The 12,672-nt window shown below is 43.3% G+C and overlaps 1 protein-coding gene across 1 annotated transcript in view; it reads left to right on the forward strand.

Moving 5' to 3' along the window:
- SLC22A23 (solute carrier family 22 member 23) overlaps positions 1-12,672 on the forward strand; it is a 411,540-nt gene that overhangs the window by 67,920 nt on the left and 330,948 nt on the right. The window contains exon 2 of the mRNA XM_030208530.1: positions 9,645-9,748. Within this exon, the coding sequence (XP_030064390.1) occupies positions 9,645-9,748 (104 nt within the window). The remainder of the gene's footprint in view (positions 1-9,644; positions 9,749-12,672) is intronic.

Consider the following 12,672-nt stretch of genomic DNA (forward strand, 5'->3'; position numbering starts at 1 on the left):
GAAGAGAGCAGAAGAAATGTTTGGAGGAGACGGGAGTCGTTACAACGTGATCGCTTTTAAAAAATGTTAAAAATCACTGTTCGTTAATAATTGCAGAGTTAACTGCGACTAACTTACAGCCCTACTTTTATCAGTGAAAGCATTTGTGGCCTAGCATAAGAACATAAACACTGCTATATTGGGACAAACCAAAAGTCCATCATCTCAGTATCAATGTCACAAGTGCCTGGCAAGATCTCAAAACAGTAAAACAGATTTTATGCTGCTAATCTTAGAAATAAACAATGTATTTTCATAAGTCCATCTTAATAATGGCTTAAGGACTTTTGTTTTAGAAAATTGTCCATACAACTTTTAAACCCTGCTTAGCTAACAGCTTTTACCACATTCCCTGGCAGTGAATTCCAGAGTTTAATTACAAGTTGAGTGAAGAAATATTTTCTCCAGTTTGTTTTAAATTTACTGCTTAGAGGTCACGTGACGCCATGGTGCAGGGCTGACGCTGGAAAGCTAGGCTCCGCGCACATTCACCCGAAAATCTGATAAGTTGACATACCCAAGGTGCGAAACGCCACAGCCTTGCTCATATAAGGTGAGAGAACGATTAGGGATCAAAGATCAAGCAGAGAACAACAGAATGGCAGCGAAATCGGTGAGGAGAGAGCGAGATAAATCGAAACTGCCAGATAACAAGATGGCCGACCAGCGAGATCCCGGAGAACTAGCGGTGGGATCCGCATTGCTGACGGAGATTACGGCCGAGGTAACAGCAGCGGTCGAGGCGGCGTTGGATAAGAAACTCCAGCAATTGTTTGATAGAATGGAGGAGGCTCATGAGCGTATTGATAGTATGAATCTGGAGTTAGATGAAGGTTTACAGCGGATTTCAGAGATGGAGGAGACTGTGGGGGCGCAGAAGGAGATTAATAAGAAATTAGAGCGGCGGGTGCAGGATTTGGAGACAAAGATCGATGATTTGGAGAACAGGGGCAGGCGAAATAACCTGCGTCTGGTTGGACTTCCAGAATCGCTCTTGGATAAAGATCTGCCTACCTTTTTAGAGGAATGGCTGCCGCAGTCTTTACACATCGAGGACAAATTACAGAGTTTCTGTGTTGAACGGGCTCATAGAGTTGGGCCTCCGCGACAGCCAGTGACCAGGCCGCGAGTGGTCATATTAAAATCTCTGAACTTTCGTCATAAACAACATATTCTGGACGCGATAAGAGGAGGTAGTACCCTCACTTACCAAGATAAGAAGATCCTTTGTTTTCAGGATTATTCTCAGCAGGTGCAAATGAGGAGGAAGTCCTTCGCGCCTTTATGTACGGATCTTTTCAACAAAAAAATAAAATTTGCGCTTCTATATCCGGCTAAGCTGCGCCTCACGATCAATGGAGTTACAAAATTTTTTGACACAGTTGAAGCAGCTAAAGCATATATTCAACAACATGGGGGTGAATAGACCCTCCAGGAAGAAGGATATAACTACAGAAGCATACAGTGGATAAACTCAGGACAGTGGATTATTTGAGACTATCTTAACATGGAGAGTTACCCTAGGGGAGCTGCCATAAGTTTCCAAGTCTTGAATACTGAATGATGGAGATGTAACAATGTATGATATGAACAGAGCTTGAAGATAGGGGATCTTACGGACGAGACAATACATAATTTGACAACAGGGGAAACAGCTATGGACCGAGGAATACAATATTGAATTTCTGCAGACTTATGGGCATGGCGGGGCGAACTGCAGAATACGACCCAGCTTTGAATTGTTGAACTATTTCCTGGCCGTTGCAAAAGAAGATGATTAAAGACTGGTATATGAGAAGTGACCTGTAAAATTGTGAATGGTTAGGATGTGGGGCCTGGAAAGGGTTGGATGGGTAAACGGTAACTGCAGGGTGAGTGCAGGTGTTAATAAGTGACTAGTTCTTTGAACAGGAGGGAGGGAGGGAGGATTTAAAGGATGGGAGATAGGGGGGTGGGAGGTGGGGGGAAATGTAGGGTTTGGTTAACAGAATTTCAATTAGGTATATGGGGTCAGAAGAGATATGTGAGTGAGTTGAATGATGAGTGGCTGATGAAAAGAATAGTAGGAGTGGTGCTGCTGGGACACCATGCCTGCACTCTTATAGATGTGGAACATATGTTGATGCAAGAGCGAGATATAGGAGATTGATGGGACTAAAGGTTATACTCCTGGAATGTGGGAGGTATTTCATCCCCCATTAAGCGAAAGAAAATACTTCATAGTCTTAAAAAGAAAAGAGCAGATATAGCACTCCTCCAGGAGACACATTTATCGTCTCAGGAGCATGACAAACTCAAAACCTGGTGGGTGGGGACAGTGTTGGAGGCCCCAGCGGTGGGGAAGAAGGCCGGGGTGGTGATATTGTTCCACAAATCCCTTCAGGTCGAGGTGGGGCAGATGTGTGTTGATCCTGAAGGGAGATACATTTTGGCACAGGTCAAGGTGAATGACACTACATACCTGATCAGTAATATTTATGCCCCTAATGTGTACTGTAGGAAATTCTTCCATACACTCATCAGTAAGATACAGCATCTTAATGTTCGGCAGAAGATAATTGGGGGGGACTTCAATGTGGTAGCGGATTCCACCATGGATAAATCACATAATGTAGCAGGTGTGATAGGGGAGATGGATAAAGGTATCAATCTGATGTGTGGAGCCTTGGGAGTGGTTGATGTGTGGAGGGTTCTTAACCCAAATACTAAAGATTACACGCACTACTCTAGAGCCCACCACACGCAATCACGAATAGATTACCTACTGATAGATGAAGACAGTTTTGCAGGCATCTCAGAGGCTGCAATTGATCCTACGATTATATCGGATCATGCGGCAATATTTATTGAATTTAAAGATCAGAATTCACAAAGTAGACAGTTTAGATGGATATTTCCCATGGATCTGTATTATGATCAGGACTTTTGGACATATATTAGGGGGAAGTGGGAAGAATATACACTACATAATGCATCTCATGTAGATACACCGATACTGTTCTGGGAGGCTGGGAAGGCTGTTTTACGGGGTGAGATTATAGCGTACAGTGTCAGAAAGAAAAAACAGAGAGATCGAGAGATCATCAGATTGGGGGAACAGTTGGTGCAATTGAGGAGGTCGTATGGACAAAGGTCCGCAAATCATACCCGAGAGCAATTGTTAGCCACTCAGGTAGCCCTAAATGAGCTGTTGCATCAGCGAGCCAGTAAATCTGCTGAATATTATAGATATCAACTATATAGGTTCGGCAACAAACCAGGGAAGTTGATGGCAGGTCTAGTGAGGAAGGCGAAGGGGCAGAGGAGAGTGTTGGTGGTTAAGACACAGAGGGGAGGCCTGGTACCTGATGACATAGAGATACGAGATGCGTTTAGGGATTACTATGCTAGGCTATATGCTAAAAATGATGATGATGACTTAGATCCTGATATATACCTAGAGAATGTCAATAAGCCAAAGATCTCAGAGCAACAGAAGAGGGAGCTAAATAAACCGATTGAGACTGAGGAGGTCCTTAGAGAAATAAAAGTCAGTGCATTACATAAGGCTGCGGGGCCAGATGGATTTAGGGCTGAATTGTATAAAATCTTAATGCAGGACATAGGAGACCCCTTGACTAAGGCCTTCAATAGATCAGTTGAATTAGGGGAACTTCCGCAGTCTTTGCGACTTGCAGACATAATGGTCTTTCCGAAACCTGAGAGAGATCCGATCTTACCAGATTCTTATAGACCAATTTCTCTGATTAGTTATGAGGCCAAGCTGTTGGCAAAAATTTTGGCCTCGAGATTGGCAAAAGTGTTACCGAGCATAGTTGCGACCCCTCAGGTAGGATTTGTACAAGGGAGACAAGAGTGGGAAAAATATTAGGTTGATATTGGCATCAATGGAGAGTGTGCGCAGGAAAGGTGGGGATTCCCTCTTGATCAGTTTCGATGCCGAAAAGGCGTTTGATCGGGTTGAGTGGGAGTTCCTGTTTGCATCATTAAGGGCGTATGGCTTTGAAGGCTATTTCACACAAGCAATCTCTATTTTATATAAGAACCCTATGGCGAGAGTGTTGGTCAACGGAGCGTACTCTCGAAGCTTTGTAATTAATAGAGGAACCAGACAGGGATGCCCTCTGTCCCCTTTACTTTTTGCTATCACGTTAGACCCTTTGGTCAGAGAAATTATGGGTAACACTGAGATTGAAGGTATAAAATTGGGAACCAGAGAATTTAAGATCTCGGCGTTTGCCGATGACATTTTGGTTCATCTAGCTAGACCGGAGAGATCGCTGCCGGTGTTGATGGAGGTTTTTGAAGAATATGGGGCCTTCTCGGGATTTAAATTGAATTTTCAAAAATCAGAGGGATTGCCCACAACTAATACGGTAAGGGAGCAATGGAAGGGAAAGTTTCCACTAAGATGGGCGAATAAGGAGTTTAAATACCTAGGCATAACACTAATCGGAGATCTGAGTAGATTATATAGACAGAATGTTGATAAGTTACTGCAGTATACGCGACATAAATTAGCAGTATGGGAGGGGCTACCTATAACATTAAGTGGGCGAGTTGGTTTGTATGCAATGATGCTCTTTCCAAAATGGCTGTATGTACTAAGACAGCTGCCCATAGTATTACAGACTAAAGATATAAAGAAGCTTCGAGGAATGTTGTCTAGGTTCTGTTGGAGTGGGAAAAAGGCTAAAGCTAAATTGGACTATCTTTATGGGAAAAGGACAGAGGGAGGTTTGGGGTTGCCTGATATTAAACAATATAATTGGGCCTGTTTGGCTCGGCACCTAGCGGATTGGGTTTTGGAAACAGAGGAGCATACGGCATGGAATATTGAGTGTGCTTTGTTTAGACCATATCATCCCTATTATATGTTACATGTTGAGGGTAAAATGTTACCTAAGGAATGGCGCCATCATATTTTATTACACCCAATGCGAAGTATATGGCAGTACATATTGAGGAGACTAAATAAGAACCCTCGGTGCACGGATCTCCTCCCACTAGTTGGGAATGGAGCATTTGAACCAGGGAATGCTCACCCGAAATTTATCAAGTGGGCACAGGAAGGAGTGGTATTAGTGGCGGATGTCATGCAAGAAACGGGGAAGGCTATATCCAGGGAGGCTTTAGAGGATATGGTGGGAGTAGAGAATGTGACATGGTATGATTATTATCAGCTTCATAGCTATATTGTGCACTTACATAGAGAAAAATGTGATAAAGGGATGTATGAGCTACTGGTGAATTTGTTTCTGCCTCAGGGAAGAGAACAGACTACGGTGTCCACACTGTATAAACAGTTAAGTATGATTGCCCCGTACCGTAGCTATGAGGCAGTGGCTAGACGATGGTCTGAGGATTTGAGGGTAGAGATTAGCAGTGGAGATATAGCCCAGTCATTGAAGGAGATTGTACATAAAGTGACTAGTGCCAGACATAGGGAGATACAATTTAGAATCATTCTGAGAGCATACTTCTCTCCAATACAGGCTTATTATGCAGGTAAACTGCAAGAAACACATTGCAGTAAATGTAATTTTCAGAGAGCAACACTGTATCACATGTTTTGGGGATGTTCTGTTATTAAAAAGTTTTGGGGTCCAGTGCTGGAATATTGCGAGGCTCTGCTGCATAAGAGGCTTGGGCTTACGCCTAAAACTGTTGTGCTAGGACTGAGGGGAAGTGGGTCAATTATGCGATACAAAGAAAGTTTATTTATATATAAGGCACTTATTATTGGGAAACAATGTATTTTACAATACTGGACACAAGAAATAGGACCATCCTTCTGGCAGTGGAGGAGTTTGCTTCATTCCCTGGTGCGGATGGAAGCACGTGCTATGAACAGTAGTCCTAGAAGTAAACACCGCTTCTGGGAAGTCTGGGGACCGTATGTGCAGGCTCTATCAGGCAGAGCTCGCAGCCTATTGGTGAACTCACTCACTGGGGGGGGAGGAATGGAAAATTAAAATGATATGTATGCCTATTGGAATTATGTTGATGTGACAACATTAAGGCAAGGGTATAGGGGGGAAGGGGGGTGGGGAAAGGGAAGAAAACTAACTAAAAGTTTGATGACACTTCAGTTAAAGGTTTTGATAAAGAAGACAGAGATTTGTATTAAGTATATGTTTATTGATCTATGTATGTTGTAAACTGTGACATCAATAAAACAGTTTAAACATAAATTTACTGCTTATTAGCTTCATTGCATGCCCCCTAGTCCTAGTATTTTTGGAAAAAATAAACAAGCAATTCACCTCTACCTGTTCCACTCCACTCATTATTTTATAGACCTCTATCATATCTACCCTCAGCCATCTCTTCTCCAAGTTGAAGAGCCCTAACCTTTTTAGCCTTTGTCCCATCCTCTGTATCTCTTCTAATTCCAAAGTATTTTTTTTTGAGATGTGCTGACCAGAATTGTACATATTCAAGGTGCAGGTGCACCATGGAGTGATACAAAGGCATTATAATAATCTCAATTTTGGCATTTTATTTGGTTTCTTAGCTGCTGCTGCTGCACACTGAGCAGAGGATTTCAATGTATCATTAACAAAAACACCTAGATCTTTTTTGTGAGCAGTATCTCCTAATGTGGAACCTTGTATAACTATGCATGAGGCAGCCTGACATGCAAACCAGTTGCTTAAGGGGGACCTAAGAATGAGTAATTTTGATATTACTTCACTGAATTTGCCAGAAATCACTTTCTACTGTATTTTTAGTCCCATTGGATATAGATGCAGAGTTACTTGAAAAAGGTATGGTAAAGCTGACGCTTGGAAATACTAGAATAGGAAGTTCCCCATATAAAATATGCTTTATTGACAATCAAAGACAATATGGCTTTACCATCACTGTCACAGCTATCTTTTTACTTATGTCCTTTGGAGTAGGGCGCTTAAGATCTGCTTAGTTGACTCTAGCTATTTGTAATAAATACAAAAATATTGGAACATGGCTGCATGCTTGAAAATTAGGTATTTCCCCAGATGTATGACTTGTCTTCTCTGAATGTAGTTGGGGAATCAAAGGTGTTTTTTTTTGTTTTAATTGATTCCCCTTCCTCCCCCCCCCACCCCTTGAGAGGCATTTCTGTTTATATGCAAGAGTATTTTCTTCTTAACATTTTGGAGGTTGCAGTTACATCCTTAATGGGAATGTGCATTCATTAGCGCAACTTAATTGATTCATAGTAACATAGTAGATGACGGCAGAAAAAGACCTGCACGGTCCATCCAGTCTGCCCAACAAGATAAACTCATATGTGCTACTTTTTGTGTATACCCTACCTTGATTTGTACCTGTCCTCTTCAGGGCACAGACCGTATAAGTCTGCCCAGCACTATCCCCGCCTCCCACCACTGGCTCTGGCACAGACCGTATAAGTCTGCCCAGCACTATCCCTGCCTCCCAACCACCAGCCCCACCTCCCACCACCGGCTCTGGCACAGACCGTATAAGTCTGCCCAGCACTATCCCCGCCTCCCAACCACCAGCCCCGCCTCCCACCACCGGCTCTGGCACAGACCGTATAAGTCTGCCCAGCACTATCCCCGCCTCCCAACCACCAGCCCCGCCTCCCACCACTGGCTCTGGCACAGACCGTATAAGTCTGCCCAGCACTATCCCTGCCTCCCAACCACCAGCCCCACCTCCCACCACCAGCTGTGGCACAGACCGTATAAGTCTGCCCAGCACTATCCCCGCCTCCCAACCACCAGCCCCGCCTCCCACCACCGGCTCTGGCACAGACCGTATAAGTCTGCCCAGCACTATCCCCGCCTCCCAACCACCAGCCCCGCCTCCCACCACCGACTCTGGCACAGACCGTATAAGTCTGCCCAGCACTATCCCCGCCTCCTAACCACCAGTCCCGCCTCCCACCACCGGCTCTGGCACAGACCGTTTAAGTCTGCCCAGCACTATCCCCGCCTCCTAACCACCAGTCCCGCCTCCCACCACCGGCTCTGGCACAGACCGTATAAGTCTGCCCAGCACTATCCCCGCCTCCCAACCACCAGCCCCGCCTCCCACCACCGGCTCTGGCACAGACCGTATAAGTCTGCCCAGCACTATCCCCGCCTCCCAACCACCAGCCCCGCCTCCCACCACCGACTCTGGCACAGACCGTATAAGTCTGCCCAGCACTGTCCCCGCCTCCTAACTACCAGTCCTGCCTCCCACCACTGGCTGTGGCACAGACCGTATAAGTCTGCCCAGCACTATCCCTGCCTCCTAACCACCAGTCCCGCCTCCACCGGCTGTGGCACAGACCGTATAAGTCTGCCCAGCACTATCCCCGCCTCCCAACCACCAGCCCCACCTCCCACCACCGGCTCTGCCACCCAATTTCGGCTAAGCTCCTGAGGATCCGTTCCTTAGCTGAGATTGGGTGGCAGAGCTGGTGGTGGGAGGTGGGGCTGGTGGTTGGGAGGTGGGGATAGTGCTGGGCAGACATACAGTCTGTGCCAGAGCCAGTGGTGGGAGGCGGGGCTGGTGGTTGGGAGGCAGGGATAGTGTTGGGCAGACTTATACGATCTGTGCCCTGAAGAGGACAGGTACAAATCAAGGTAGGGTATACACAAAAAGTAGCACATATGAGTTTATCTTGTTGGGCAGACTGGATGGACCGTGCAGGTCTTTTTCTGTCATCATCTACTATGTTACTATGAATCAACTAAGTTGTGCTTAATTCATGTATTAACCTATGAATTAACACAATGTAAATAAAAATGTTGTAGCACAAATCTGAAAACTGTAAAACACCAAAAATCCAAACGTTTTTGCTTGTGCACATCTCTGATTCTTGCTGTACAACAAATTTATTGTATACTCCCTTGAGTGAAAGTCTTCATAAAGGCAATTAATAAATCTGAGTGAATGAATAAATATACATACATAGTCTTATCTTGCTGCTAAGAATGGAGGAGTAGCCTAGTGGTTAGTGCTACAAACTTTGATCCTGGGGAACTAGGTTCGATTCCCACTGCAGCTCCTTGTCACTTAACCCTCCATTGCCCCAGGTACATATAAGTACCAGTATATATTATGTAGACTGCTTTGAATGTAGTTGCAAAAAACACAGAAAGGTGGTATATCAAGTCCCATTTTTCTTTTCCTTTCTGCGTGTTCACTACCTCAGAGTGAGATGACCTTTCCTTAACTGAGTTTAAGGATCGTAGGGTGACTTACTGAGTCCTAACTGAGGAAAGGGTAGCCTGACTGTTCATGTACAAGGCTTGTTGGGAATTTTTGATAGTCTGTGAAACACTGGGTTTTCCACTGGTGTTTGGGGGATTGAAGTTGGATTGATTGTTCAATGTACTCCAATGGACTTCTTGCAAAAGCATTTGGGTTTTCCACTGGTGTTTGGGGGATTGAAGTTGGATTGATTGTTCAATGCACTCCAATGGACTTCTTGCAAAAGCATTTGGGTTTTCCACTGGTGTTTGGGGGATTGAAGTTGGATTGATTGTTCAATGTACTCCAATGGACTTATTGCAAAAGCATTTATTTTTGGTTACTGTATGACTGTATTTTATGCACAACTAAAAATTATATAAGCTCTTAAATGCATTTTGTGTTTCTTCTAGTGGGATCTCGTTTGTGGTTCTGCTTGGAAGGTCCATATTGCCAAGTTCTCTTTAGTTGTTGGACTAATAGTTGGCTACCTGGTACTGGGATGCATTGCTGACTGGTAAGATTTTGGGGTCTTATTTTTTTTTAATGGGAAATGTAAACAATTCAAAATGTTGTCTTTTAGTACAGCTAAAGTACACCCCCTGCATTATCAGTAGTGTGCCTTTCTTCCACTGGGTGCAGGATATTCTGTTTTGGTCCTGCACTATAGAATGTACTACTAATAGAAATATTGGAGTGAACCAAGCTACTTAGTTAAAACATTTATATTCCACATAGTCAGTTCCCAGCGGATAGTTCATACATAATCAAAATATCTGATGCTAACAAAAAAAATTTAAGTTGAATTAAAAATAAAAAAATACATTTATGTTGAGACAATAACACATGAGAGCTCATAGTTTTTCATACCTCTTAGTACAAATATCACAGATATCAAACTGGCTTACCCGAATGCCTCAAAATAAAAAGGCTTAAGCTGTTTTCTAAAAGTAAGATAAAACTCTAATTTATGCAAATTTACCCGTTCTTCCTGAAGTTTAGAGCATGGCTCTGTGTTCGTCTGAAAAATTGTCTTTACTATCTGTTTACCTTATTGTGGTTCTGCACGACTTATATTCTGCCAGTTTCACTATGCTCATATTAGCCCTCTCCTCAAGTCACTTCCTTGACTCCCTAACCGTTTCCACATATAGTTAAAACTCCTCTTATTGACTTACAAGTACATTCATTCTGCAGCTCCTCAGTACCTCTCCACTCTTAACTCTCCCTACACTCTTCCCCGGGAACTCCATTCACTGCATAAATCTCTTTTATCTTCACCCTTCTCCTCCACTTCTAACTCCAGTCTCTGTTCCTTTTATTTTGCTGCACCATATGCCTGGAATTGACTTCCTGAGCCAGTATGTAAAGCTCTCTCTGGCCGTCTTCAAATCTAGGCTAAAAGCCCACCTTTTTGATGCTGCTTTTAACTCCTAACCCTTACTCACTTGTTCTGTAATTCCCTTATCCCTTGTTTGTCTGTCCTGATTAGATTGTAAGCTCTTTTGAGCAGGTACTGTCTCTTCATGTTCAAGTAAGTGTACAGTGCTGTGTATGTCTAGTAGCTCTATAGAAATTAGTAGTAGTAGTAATTTGTTTTGTTAATGATTTTATTGTATCTCTTACTCTTTTGACCAAAGTAAATGGCCGCTAGTCAAGTTGTAGTTGTAAATTTACATTTAATGTCAACCCTTTTAAATACAAGTTATTTAAATTATCAGCTCAAGCATCCATGGAGTGTATGCCAAGGCTTTACTGGTATAAACTGGTAGTGCTAGTTGCTAAAGAAAATTACAGTATAATAAGGTTTGTCAACTCAGTGTTTTTCAATTGGGAGTCCACTGAAGTCTGTGTGATTATGCAAGAGCAGGAGTCCAAATCTCTCCAAACCTACTCCAACTTCTCCAAACCTAATCCCCAGCACTGGACCACTTCATTCTGTGTGTTGATTTTAGGAGGTGGCAGAGGCTGCATTTACCTGTGTGGACCAAAAGGAGATGATGTCATAGATAAGTTTTTTCCAGGTTTATTTGGTGCTAGATAAGGGTTAGAAGACATGAAAATGATTTGACATGGTTATACAATAAGCATTAAAAGCTTCAGAAAACAGAAGAGGTCTGTTTTTTCACACAGACAGGCTGGCATGCCACCTGGAGCCTATGTGACAGCATGGAAAATAGACCGCTGTCTTTGTTCAACTGAGAAACGTAGTCTCCTTCATAGCTGTAGGCTAGTGAGCACAGGAACTGGATTCCTTAATTCTACTTTTTCCTTGTTTTCTGTTAGGCATGTCAAACCAACATACAATGTGTGTGGTTTTAGACAAAAGTGTAGTGGCTAAGGTGGGGGTGGGAAGAGACATTTTAAGGAATAGGTGAGACCAGTTCACTGAATGCAATTTATTTGCACAGAAAGTTTCTTACACTTGTAAAATAACTTGATTGTCACAGATGCATCATGTTGGTGTAAACCAGTTTAATCCAAATGCTTTATAGGGGCAATTGGTCATCTGTAGATGTGGTGCACTTCCCTATGATTGGGTCTAATATGTTTCCTTAGTGTCCTCACCAGACCAATTCAGAACCTGTGGGTTGTGTCTGTCAACCAGCAGATGGAGAAATAAAATAGTTCTGTGTGATTCATTCCTTGAGGGCACTGAGCAGCCAGAGAGAGTCAGTATTTTTGTTTCCAGACTGTATCATTTGTGCTCATACCTAGAAAACTTTTTTTTTTTGATACAGCAGATTTACTGTGAGGTAATCATTGCACAGCAGGAGGCGGGTTGGGCTCTGAATAGGGAGACACAGAGCACTTTTTTTTTTTTTTTTTGATACAGCACTTGGCTGACTCACTGGGACTTATAGTCCCACCCACCCCAGGGTTTTCCAGTCATATATAGACAAGCCAAAACTCATTAACTTTACTCCTCAGTCACACACAGGCAATCTTGCAGACTGTTAACCCCATCATAGTACACCTGTTCATACCCATTTCAACCAATCAAGGATGACTTTTATTCTCTGTAATAATTGCGGTGCTTTAGTTTCAAGGCCAATCATCTGGAGACTTAAGGCTTGTGTCCTATCTGTCTTCAGCTTGCTAGTTTAAAGCAGGAATTGGATGCACTTAAAGCAGCTTCTAGGACTGCACAGAATCATATCAACTTCTCACCACTGCCTCAAAGGATAAAACCACCTAAGAATAGATGGTTCACGGTAGGCTCAGGCAGACTTTGTTATGTGACACAGAAGCATCCACCCTCACAAGTGTTGCCCCTACAGAATTCTTTTGCTCCATTACAGCACTGTGATGTTCCTGAAAATAAAACTGAGGCGGAAGAAAAAGCAGTGAAGGTGGAACAAAAAGATATGAAGGTACCCAAAGAGAAAAGACACCCCCAAATCACTAATGTTGAAACTCATACCAGGAAACTGTTGCTAC

Source organism: Microcaecilia unicolor, chromosome 1 (genome assembly GCF_901765095.1).
Source record: "Microcaecilia unicolor chromosome 1, aMicUni1.1, whole genome shotgun sequence".
Taxonomy (NCBI): Eukaryota; Metazoa; Chordata; class Amphibia; order Gymnophiona; family Siphonopidae; genus Microcaecilia; species Microcaecilia unicolor.